General features: G+C 42.0%; 1 protein-coding gene across 5 annotated transcripts in view; it reads left to right on the top strand.

Moving 5' to 3' along the window:
- Positions 1 to 12,567, top strand: part of pomt2 (protein-O-mannosyltransferase 2) — a 220,156-nt gene that overhangs the window by 115,907 nt on the left and 91,682 nt on the right. For all 5 annotated transcript variants that reach the window (XM_069915874.1, XM_069915873.1, XM_069915876.1 and 2 more), the window contains exons 11-12: positions 8,976 to 9,036; positions 9,127 to 9,205. In XM_069915874.1, the coding sequence (XP_069771975.1) occupies positions 8,976 to 9,036; positions 9,127 to 9,205 (140 nt within the window). The remainder of the gene's footprint in view (positions 1 to 8,975; positions 9,037 to 9,126; positions 9,206 to 12,567) is intronic.

The following is a 12,567-nucleotide window of genomic DNA, read 5'->3' as shown; positions in this document are numbered from 1 at the left end:
AAATATTCTGTTGGCAGAATTATAGACCACTTTCCTGGTTTTCTGTTACAATCTCAAATAACTTTCTTCATTGTCCATGCAGCACGGTAACAGGCTATTTTGGCCCATGAGTCCATGCTGCCCAATTTACATCCCATTAACCCACACCCCTGATATGTTTTTAAACGGCGGGAGGAAACTGGAGCCCCCAGAAAAAACTCATGCAGACACGGGAAAAACATACAAACTCCTTACACACAGCACAGGATTCGAACCCCAGTCCAGTCCTGATTCTTCTTTCTTTGGCTTGGCTTCGCGGACGAAGATTTATGGAGGGGGTAAAAAGTCCTGATTGCTGGTAGTGTAAAGGCATTGCGCTAACCTCTATGCCAACTGTGATGCCCTGAAGGTAGTAGTTAGTGGAGGGGCTTTGATAGAGTTTACAGCCAGCACTTATTTCCTGGGCTGATGATACCAAATACTAGAGTACATCTGTTTAAAATGAGTGGAGGACAGTATTGGGGAGCTGACAGGGGTGTTTTTACACAGAGTGGTGAATACCTGAAACGCATTGCCGGGCTGGTGGTGGAGGCTAATACAATAGGGACATTAAAAAAGCTCTTAGGCACGCGGATGCAAGAAAAATAGAAGATTATAGGTGTGAGTTAAGGGAAGGTTTAGGTTGTTGTGGTGTGGATTTACACAGGTCAACTCAACATTGTGGGCCGAAGGGCCTGTCCTTTTCTGTATCTATATGGAGGGTTGCTTTTGTGATTGGAAACGTGACCAGTGGTGCAGGGATCGTGCTGAGTTCACTGTTGTTTGTGATCTATATTCATGGTTTGGATGGTAATGTAGGGCAGGGCTGGGATCAATGTCCAAGGGAGATTGTTTGGTCATGCTGTTGGGGAAGGTTTAAACTAATGGGGCAGGGGAGTGAGAACCTACAAAGAAAGAATGAGGAAGGTGGAACAGAGACCAAAGCCAGAGTTAGAAAAAAAAAGAAAATTAGAGGACAGAAAAGTCAAAGCAAAGGATGCAGAGGTCACTCAATTCTAAAAGGGCAATAAGCATAAGAGCCCTTTATCTGAATGGTGTAGTATTAGAAACAAGGTTAGTGAACTTGAGGCGCAAATCAGTACCCAGGCATATGATTTAGTGGCCACAGAAACATGGTTGCAAGGTGGGCATGATTGGGAATTAAATATTCAAGAGTATCAGGTAGCACGGAAAGATAGACAGGATGGTTGGGGTGGTGCTCTTAATCAAGGATGAGATCAGGGCAATAATGAGAGACGATATAAGATCTAAGGAGCAGAATGTTGAGTCCATCTGGGTCGAGATTAAGAATAGTAAAGGGGAAAAAAATCACTGGTGGGAGTTGTCTATTGCCCACCAAATAACAACAGCACAGTGGCACAGCCAATTAACCAAGAGATAGTTGAGGAATTTAAAAACGGAACGGCAGTTGTCATGGGGGACTTTAACTTCCACTTAGATTGGGAAAATCAACTTGGTCGAGGGAGTCAGGAGGATGACTTCATAGAATCCATCCATGATAGCATTCTTGAGCAGCATGTTAAGGGACTAACAAGGGAGAATGAGATAGGTAAAATGATCAGTCTAGTAGTTAGGGACCCTCTTGGAAAAAGCGATGATAGTGGGATAGAATTTCTCATCCAGATGGAGGGTGCAATAGTTAGATCTAAAACCAGGGTACTATGCTTGAACAGAGGAGACTACAACAGGCTGAGGGAGGAATTGGTCAGCGTGGACTGAGAACACTGGCTAGTTGGCAGAACAGTGGAAGACTTGCAAAGAGATTTTTGAAAGTGCTCAACAAAAGTATATTCCAGTTTTTTAAAAAAAAAGGGGCAGACAGAGAGGGAAGAGCCAGCCTTTGTTAACTTTCCTTTGTTAAGGAAATAAAGGAAAGTATAAAATTAAAAGCTCGTGTACAAAGTAGCCAAGAGTATTAGGAAAACTTTAAAAGGCAACAATGACCAACTAAATGGGAAATAAGGAAAGGGAAGAGGATTATGAAGGTAAATTAGCACAAAATATAAAAACATAGAATTTTTTATAAATATATAAAATGGAAGAGTCAACACAGGTCCCTTGGAAGATGAGAAAGGGAGATTGATATTGAGTAATGAGGAAATGGCTGTGGCATTGAACAGATGTTTTGTGTCAGTCTTCACGCTGGAAGACATGTCCAGCATGCCAAAGAGTGATGATAGGGATGTGAAGGGAGGTGAGGGCCTCGATAAAATAATTGTTACAAAGGAGATAGTGATGAGCAAATTAATGGGATTGAAAGCGGCAAATCTGGTCCTGATGGGATGCATCCCTGGGTACTGAGGGAAATGGCAGGAGTTATAGTCGACGTTTTGGTCATCATTTACCAAAATTTTCTGGATTCTGGCCGGTCCCGGAAGATTGGAAGACAGCACATGTCACACCACTTTTTTTTTTGAATATTTTATTTATAATTTTCAAAATTGAACTCAACAGTTTACACATGTCACCAACAGTTGTGTCAATTACAACTTATTCTAATCGCGTCTGTGTCGAATCCAAGCCTAACACATCTTCCCCTTTCTTCCTCACACCCTCCCCATTCCCTTGATCTCAAACACTTGAGACTCAGACAACCAAAGAAGAAAAAAAAACTTAAGACAAAACGTTTAAAAACGGGAGTAAATCATATCTGGGAGTTATGGGTCTGGCTTGGCCCCGCGGCCAAAGATTAAGCCGATTTTACTTTGTTTTCCTGACTTTTCTTGGCTGGACTGAGGTGGACCTCTAGTTTCCCAGCCCCCAGAGATTGGGGAGGAATTGGAGCGTGCCAGGCCCCAAGCCAAAGTTGTCTTTTTCACAGCTGTGCCCCTTTATGTCTCAGATATGGCTGCCAAATTTTTTGGAAGGTGCCGTATCTTCCCCTCAGGTTATAGGTAACTTTCTCCAGGGGAATACAGGCTTGCATCTCCCTGCCCCATTACACAATACTCAGGCAAGAGTCGGATTTCCAGGTAACTGCTATGCGCCTCCTGGCCACTGCCAAAGCAGTCATTACCAATCGAATTTGGAACTTGGACAGCTTGAGTTTAAATCTTATGTCCATTATATTCAGCAGGAACAACGCAGGATCCTGTGGGAATTCTTTACCTATAATTTTCCCGAGGACTTTGCCTAGTTCTATCCAGAAGAACCTCACCTTAGTACATGTCCAGGTCACGTGCACAAAGGTTCCTGTCTCAATGCCACATCTAAAGCAATGATTCAACAGTTCAGGTTTTGACCTGTTGATCTTTTGCGGTGTCAAGTACAGTTGGTGCAAAAAATTATATTGCACCAGCCTGTACCTCGCGTTGATTACCGCAGTCTTGCTGGTCTGATATAGGGACCACCAGCCTGTACCTCGCATTGATTACCACAGTCATGCTGGTCCAACATAGGGACCACCACCATTCATCAATCATTATTCCTAGATCCGACTCCCACCTCAGTCTCGATTTACGGAGACCTCGCTTAGGTCCTCCTGCTTGGAGCAGGAAATACATTGCTGAAATAAATTTCCGTGTGATTCCCCTTTGAATCATGGTCTCTATGCCACTGCAATTTGGTTGGGCCATAGTTGGACCTAATTTGTTCTGCAGAAAAGATCTTATCTGAAGGTAGCAATGGAATGTCCTATTTGACAAATTGTATTTCTGCATAAGCTGCTCAAATGCTATTAAATGTTCCTGCTCATAACAGACCTCTATGCACCTGATGCCATTCCTGCACCAGGTGAACATCTCTGGGAATCATTTCTGCACCATTCAGGCTCAGGGACCACCCGTCCCCAGTCTCGGAGACCACCCGTCCCCAGTCTCGGAGACCACCCGTCCCCAGTCTCGGAGACCACCCGTCCCCCGTCTCGGAGACCACCCGTCCCCCGTCTCGGAGACCACCCGTCCCCAGGCTCGGGGTCTACCCATCCCCAGACTCAGAGACCACCCATCCCCCAGCTCAGAGACCACGCGTCCCCCGCCTCAGAAACCACCCGTCCCCCGGCTCGGAGACCACTCATCCCCAGGTGTCTAGGATCTTGTTACCCACTGTCAAAAATATTAACCAGTTTGGAGTCAAGAGGGTTTTCTGGAGACAGTGTAGCGACTACTCCAGTAGAGCTTCTAAATCAACACACATATATAAGGGTACTCAGCCAAAGACTGTTTATTTGAGTTTGCCATCTTTCTTTTATATCCCTCTCAGCCCAGGCTCCATGGGATGGTGGGTGATGTCACTATGGGTTTGCTGCCAATCTGGGGGCTGGCATGATTAAAGTAAACATGGTGGGAGCCCCACGTCCTCTAGAAAGAGGCATAACACCCCAACATGCCACTACTCACCATGCAGCACCACGTGTACGCGATCATTTGCCCAGGTGAGTGCACAGCGGGCTGGCCTGTGGCTCTACGCATTCGCTGGTGAGCCACACCGGCAACGGTTTGCGATGCTACTCTATCCACCCGCTCGGCCCGCTACACAGCTGCTACAACAGCCCCAATTTTATTCCTAAGAACCGATTAATGTCATTCCAAATGCAAATAATCTTCTTTAGTATGGGGCTGTCTGTTTTTCCAGATAGCAATTTGGTATCCCATTTATAAATAAAGTCCTCTGCCACCCTTTCGCCTACCAATTTATACCCAGGATGGTGCCTCTCACTGCCATTCACCCCCCCCCCTCCCCCACAAAAGAGTGAGGAGATGTACCTCAATTGGGCAGGGACATCCATCTGTTTATGTTCTCGAGTTTTTCCAGCAAGAGGGTATAATTTAATTTGTACAAATTGTTTAGGTTGTGATTCCCAGGTACTTGATCCCATTTTGTGGCCACTTTAGGTAACTATTTTTCCAACATTGACTATAATCCCCTCCTGTAAGTGGCATAATCTCACTTTTCTTCCAATTAATCCTGTAGCTGGAAACCTCCCCATAGTCTTCCAGAGTAGAACACAGCTTGGGGAACGAGTTTATTGGGTCCGTCAAATATATCAGTTCATCATCAGCAAATAAACTGATTTTATGTTCTTCCTGGGCCACTTGGAACTCCTTGATGTGTGGAACCTGACGAATGGTCTCAGCCAACGGTTCCATGGCCAGTACGAACAGAGCTGGAGATAGCGGGCATCCCTGTCTGCTTGACCTTGTCAGTGGGAAGGCTGAAGAAATTTGCCCATAAGTCAGAACTTTCTCCTTGTGCGGGTGATACAGTGCCCTTATCCAATAAATGAAAGTTGGGCTTAGCCCTATTTTCTCCAGGACTTTGAATAAAATGTCCCACTCTAATCTGTGAAATGCCTTTTCTGCATCAAGAGCCACGGCAAGACCCCCTTCATTTCTGACTTGCGCCAAATGTATTGCCCACGTTGTCAGCCATGTGCCATTTTTGTATAAAGTCCTTTTGATCTTTGTTGATTAGTTCTGGCAAATGCTTCTCCAATCTGTTTTCCAGGGCTCTAGCTATTATCTTATAATCCATATTTAATTGCGAAATAGGTCTGTAAGAGGACGGCTTTAAAGGGTCTTTATCTTTTTTCAAAATCGTCATAATTATTACTGTCGAAAAAGATTCTGGGAGTCTATGGGTGTCCATTGCCTGATCCATCACCTCCATGTAAAGAGGTATCAACAGATCTTTGAATTCCTTGTAGAACTCAGGTGGAAACCCATCCTCTTCCAGAGACTTGTTAGCTTGCAATAAATTCAATGTACTCACTATTTTTCCCTCCATAAAAGGGCAATCTAGACCTTCTTGTCCTTCCAGATCAAAGTTTGGCAACTCTATCTTGGACAGAAACTCACCAATTTTGTTCGATTTTCCTTCCAATTCTGATTTGTATAAACCTTCATAAAATTCATGGAAGGCATCATTAATTTTCTTTGGTTTATAAGAGATCCTGCCATCCCCCATTTGTATTGCATTGATCATTCTTGTGGCTTGTTCTGCTCTCAACTGCCATGCCAGGGCCTTATGGGCTCTCTCCCCCAATTCATAATATTTATGTTTAGAGCATAATATGGCCTTTTAAAAACTATATGTTTGTAGAGTGTTATATTTTATCTTCTTATTTGCTAAGATCCTACATTGGTCTTCCGAGCCCAACTTTTAAAAGTCCTTTTCTAAACGAGCGATTTCTTGTTCCAATTTGGCCACCTCCCTCTCGTATTCTTTCTTTATTGTTTTAGTATCCAATTATTTGACTCGTCAAATACGCTTTCAGTGTGTCCCCTAAAAGAAATTTATATGGAGTGGAGGTGCAGTTAGCTTCACAAAACAGCTCTTGTTACAAAAGCTCAAACTACAAAATTCCAGTTTCATTAACAGCAATGCATTAAGATGCCATCTGTATTCCATTTCTTCTTTGTCCAGCATCTCTATCATGACTACAAAAGGAGAATGATCTGAAAGCAGTCTCACCATGTACTCCATGATCCTACCCTCTATATGCGCTGAAGCCAGGAAAAAAATCTATTCTGGAGTAGGAGTCATGCTGCCTTGAGTAGAAGGAATAATCCCTCTCCATCAGATGCTTCCATCTCCACATGTCTATCAAGTTCAACTCTCTCATACTGCCACCTTTGTTTTCACTATTCTTTTCATTGACTTGTCCAAAACAGGATCCAGACAATATTTAAATTCTCCTCCATTTAGAATATTCTCTTTTTCTTTTGCCAATCTCAGGAAAATGTCCTGCATAAATTTTTAATCATTTATATTGGAGGCATATAGATTCACCAGGTTCCAGGACTCTGAATATTTTTGACAGTGCACCATTACAAATCTACCTGTTTTATCTATTGTCATATTCTGCATTCTCACTAGAACACTCCTCCCAATCAGAATCGCCGCCCCCACCCCTTGCTTATACCCTGAGGGAAGAAGTTTCCCCTAATGTTCCCCCAAACCTTTCCCCTTTCACCCCAAAGCCATGTCCTTTCATATTTATATCTCCTAATCTAAGTGGAAAGAGACTATTTGCATTTATTCTGCCTATAATTTTGTAAACTTCTATCAAATCTCCCCTCATCTTCTACGCTCTAAGGAATAAAGTCCTAACCTGTTCAATCTTTCCCTATAACTCAACTCCTGAAGACTCAGCAATATCCTAGTAAACCTTCTCTGCACTCTTTCAATCTTACTGATATCCTTCCTGTAGACAGTGTCCAGAACGGCATACACTACTCCAAATTTGGCTTCACAAATGTTTTATACAAACTCACGATAACATTCCAGCTCCTGTACTCAATACTTTGATATATGAAGGCCAAAATGGCAAAAGCTCTCTTTATAGCCCTGTCACAAGTGTAATCTGTCCTTCTTACACGGGTCATACCTGCCCTGGAAGAAAACCCAGTGATCCAAATGATCACGTTTTTTTATTTCTGGAAGAAAATCTTTGATCAACTATTCACAGATGTTACCTACTCATTCAATGTTTTTTAAAATATTTTTATTGGTATTTAAAGTATAAACAATTGAACAAAAAAAAGATTACAAATATGATCATAATTAAGAAATCTGGAGCCATCATCCTCTTGAGATAAATCCAAAAAGATCAATTAAAGGGCAAGTTTCCAATTTTAAATTTAGAATCACCGATGAGGTTTGAAAAACATCTTCCAAAATTTTTCTAAGCTAGGGCAGGTTCAGAACATATGAAATAAAGAGACATCACCTATTTTACATTTGTCACATAAACTGGACAGTTTAACTTTAGACATGTGTGCTCTGTGAACCTCTTTAAATTGCAGCAAACAATGCCATGCACAAAAGGAAGTCATGTTAATCAAATTAAAAATAGAATCCCAAACCTCATTGGAGAACGAAAGGTTCAAATCCTGTTCCCAGGCGATCTTGATTTTAACTAATGAGGCTTGTCTTACATGAACCACCTTGCCATAAATAAGAGATATTAAGCCTTTTTAAGGAGGTTGTAGTTCAATGAATGTATCAAGAATATTCACCTCAGGGATTACAGGAAAATCAGAAATCTGAGATTGAACAAAATATCTAATTTGTAAATATCTAAAAGAATGAATTTTAGGTAAGTTCAATTTTACCACCAGTTGTTCAAAAGATGTTGTCAGCAAAATTATTGTCAGTAAAAAGGTCTTTAAAGCATTTAATCCCCAATCTGTGCCGGCCATTAAAGGCAGAGTCTTGCAAAAAAGGTTGAAAAAGGTGATTGGATTTAATAGGACTGGCAAAAGAAAAACTCTGAAATTCACAAAACATTCTAAATCGTGCCCATATTCTCAAACTGTGTCTAATTATCTCATTCAATGTTTTAAGAATTTTACAGCTATATACATATACATACATATGACAATCACAGTACGGAAAGAGGCCATATCGGCCCTTCTAGTCCGCACCGATTTAAGTGAAACTCCACTCGTCCCACCTACCTGCTCCCTGCCCATAACCCTCCAACCCCCTCCCATCCATGCACTCAATCCAACCTCCTCTTAAATGACAAAACGGACCCTGCTGCAACCACCTCTACCAGGTCATTCCACTCAGCCACCACTCTCTGAGTGAAGAAGCTTCCTCTTGCATTACTTCGAAATTTTGCCCCCTAAACCTTAACTTATGACCCCTCATTCCAATCTCTCCTATCCTCAAGGGGAAGAGCCTATTCACATCTTCTCTATCTACTCCCCTCATAATTTTATAGACCTCTATCAGATCCCCCCTCAATGTTATACGCTCCAATAAAACCATGGAATATTACAGCATAATAACAGGTTGAGTAATAAAGCTGAGATCTTTTCTTTTTCTTTAAGTGGGTTTTGGATGGGTGAGGAATAAACCAATAAATAAGATTGAACTGTACATTACGTGGCTTTCTTTGTATGAGAGAGGCAAGGTTGTCTATCATGTGAAGAAGGTAAGTTTGAGAACGACACATGACTTGATAACTCGATGTTTCTGCCTCCTTCCAGATACAGATGGTCCTGCCCAATATGTTCATCATGGTGATGTATTCAAGCTTGAACACAAAGAGTAGGTTTTGAAAATGGTTCTTCATCAATATTCCTTTTCAGTGACCACAACTCATGCCATTGCCTCATATCATCTATTTTTGTTTGCCAGAACATCTCGGAACATGCACAGTCATCAGCATGAGGCGCCACTAACAAAGAAGCACTTCCAGGTCACAGGATATGGCATGGTAAGGACCTATTTAGGAACATTGTATGAGGATTACTTTTTGGGAAGGATGAAGGGCCTTTGGAAGGAAACACAGGGAAACCTGAGTGTAATTTGGGAACTGCAGGCCAGTGGGCTTAACATTAGTCTTGGGTAACTTTCTGCAGGGGTTTCTGAGAGATAAGGTCAACTTGCACTTGGAAAGGCAAGGATTGATGAGGGATAGTCAGCGTACCATGGAATATTATAGCATAATAACTGGATCTTTGGCCCATCGACTTGGTGCAAAACAATTATTCTGCCATGTCCCAATGACTGGCACCTTGACTATAGTTCTCCATACCTTTCCCATCCATGTACCTATCCAAATTTTTCTTAAATGTCAAAATTGAGCTGCATTCACCAGTTCAGCTGGCAACTCATTCCACTCTTTCACGAATCTCTGGGTGAAGAACTTTCCCCCAAGCATTCCCTTTACCACATTCCCTTTCATTCTTAAACCATGTCCTTTGGTTCTTGTCTCACCTAACCTCAGTGGAAAAAAAGCCTGCTTGCATTCCCTCTATCTGTACCTCTCATCATTTTGTATACCTCTATCCAATCTCCCCTCATTCTTCTATGCTCCATGGGAAAAAAAGTCCTAACCTAGTTACCCTTTCCCTGTATCTCAGCTCTTTAAGTCCCAGCAACATCCTAGTAAATCTCTGCACTCTTTCCATCTTAATGATATCTTTCCTGTAGTTTGGTGACCAAAACTGGACACAATCCTCCAAATCTGGCCTCACCAATATCTTGTATAATGACTTCTCTTTAACATCCCAAATTCTATACTCAATATTTCACGTTCTGAAGGCCAATGTGCCAAAAGCTTATTTTGTGAACTATCTACTGTGACGCCACTTTCACGGAATTATGTGTGTGTATTTTCAGACCCCTCTATTGCCCTGCACTCAATGCACTTCCATTTACCGGATACGTTCTTGTGCAACACCTTACACTTGTCCACATTAAATTCCATCTACCATTTTGCAGCCCATTTTTCCAGCTGGCCCAGATCCTGCAACAAACTTTGAGAGCCTTCCTTGCTGTCCACTGCATCTGCTACCTTAGCTTGGCTTGCAAACTTGCTGATCTAATTTACCACATTATCAACCAGACGAGCAAAGTTGATGACAATCATCAATGGTCCCAGCACCTTTCTCCACTTGTCACAGACTTCCAGTCAGAGAGGCAATCCTCTACTCCCACTCTCTGGCTTTTCCCACAAAACCAATGTTGAAAAGTGTTTACTGCCTCCTTGTGGATGCCAAGCAACTGAACCTTCTTGATCAACCTCCCATGTGGTACCTTGACAAAGTCTACAACATCAACATTCCTGGTAATCTCCTGAAAAAACTCTCTAAGATTCACGTTCACAAGTTAAAGGAGCAGAAGCAGGCCATTAGACCCATCAAGTCTGTACCGTGACTCTAAACTAAGCTGAATTATGCTCACACCTAGTTCCAATTTCCAGCCTTTTCCCCACATCCCTTAATACCCTTACTAAAGAGCTACTTATCTATTTCCTGTTTGAAGACTCCCAGTGATCTGGCCTCCACTGCTTTGTGCGGCAGTGAGTTTCATAGATCCATGACCCTCTGACTAAAGAAGTTCTTCCTCTCTGTTCTAATTTGTCAACTTCTAATTTTAAGACTATGACCCCTTGTCCTCGATTCACCCATCGAGGGAACATCTTATCCACATTCACTCTGTCAAAAACTTTCAATAATCAAAATGTCTCTATGAGATCCCCCTCATTCTCCTATACTCCAACAAATACAACCCAAGAGCTGTCAAAAGCTCCCCATACGCCAGTCCCTGCATTCCAGGAATCACCCTAGTAAATCTCTGCACCCTGTCCAACAAAATCACATCTTTTCTAAGGAAGCTCAAAACTGTACACAGTACTCTAGATGGGGTCTCACCAGTGGCCCATAGAGCCTCATCAACACCTCTCTACTATTATACACTATACCTCTTGAAATGAATGCTAGCATAGCAATTTTCTTCTTCATTACCAATCCCGCCTGGGCATGAACTTTTAGATTACTCTGCAAAAGGACGCCCAGGTCTCTTCGCACCTCCGAGGTTTGAATTTTCTCCCCGTCCAGATAGTACTCTGCCTGTTGATTTCCACTGGCAAGATGTAGAGCCGAACACTTCTCAACATTGAATCTCATCTGCCATATTTTTGCCAAGACTCCCAATCTGTCTGCATCCCTCTGCAATTTTACAGTTTCTTCAACACTCCCTGCTCCGCCATCTATCTTAGTGTCATCCGCAAATTTGGCCACAAAACCATTCATTCCACAATCCAAATTGTTAATATAAATTGTAAACAACAGCGGCCTCAAGACTGACCCTTGCGGAACACTGCTTGTTGCAGGTAGCCAACCTGAACGGGATCCCTTAATTTCAACCCTTTGTTTCCTGCCTTGTTACAGGTAGCCAATTTTCTATCCATTTAATAGCGTCCCAGTAATTCCATGGATCCTCATCTTATTTATCAGCCTAACATGAGGCATCTTATCAAAAGCCTTTTGAAAATCTAAATATACAACATCCCCTCCTCTCCTACCTGAGATTTCTTCAAATAACTCTAATAGGTTAGTCAGGCATGATCTACCCTTTAAAAAACAATGCTGACTAGGACCTATCCTGTCATGCATCTCCAGGTATTTCATAACTTCATCCTTGAGGATTAACTCTAATCTCTTCTCAACCACTGACATCAGACTGATAGGTCTATCGTTTCCTTTTTTCTGTTTCCCACCTTTCTTGTACAATGGAACCACATTCACAACCTTCCAATCCCCTGGAACCTCACCAGAGACTATTGATTTCAGGAAGATTGCCACCAATGGATCTATAATCTCCAAAGCCACCTCTTTCAAAACCTGTGGGTGTACCTCATCCAGTCCAGGAGATTTATGTATCATTAATCCATTTAGTTTACCAACCACAATTTCTCTAGTAATCTTAACTGTATCCAACTCTACTCCCTGAAGCCTCTGTCTGTCAGGGATATTACTAATGTCTTCCACAGTGAATACAGACATAAAATATTGATTTAATTCTTCTCCCACCTCTTTCTAACCCATTATAATTTCCCCAGCATCGTTTTCTATCGGTCCTATGTCAACACACGTCTCTCTTTTATTCTTTTTTTTAAAAAAACCCAGCATCTTTTTCTATATTGTTTGCCAATCTCATAATTCAGATTTTCTTTCCTTATGACTTCCTTTATTTCTTTCTGTAAGTTTCTAAAGGAATCGTAGTCCTCTGATTCCCCATTACTATTAGCTTCCTTCTATGCTCTCCCCTTTGTTTTTATCTTGGCCTTCA

The sequence above is a fragment of the Narcine bancroftii genome, chromosome 2 (genome assembly GCF_036971445.1).
Source record: "Narcine bancroftii isolate sNarBan1 chromosome 2, sNarBan1.hap1, whole genome shotgun sequence".
Classification (NCBI taxonomy): domain Eukaryota; kingdom Metazoa; phylum Chordata; class Chondrichthyes; order Torpediniformes; family Narcinidae; genus Narcine; species Narcine bancroftii.
Note: the sequence above shows the minus strand (reverse complement) of the source record. Positions and strands in the feature narration are given on the sequence as shown.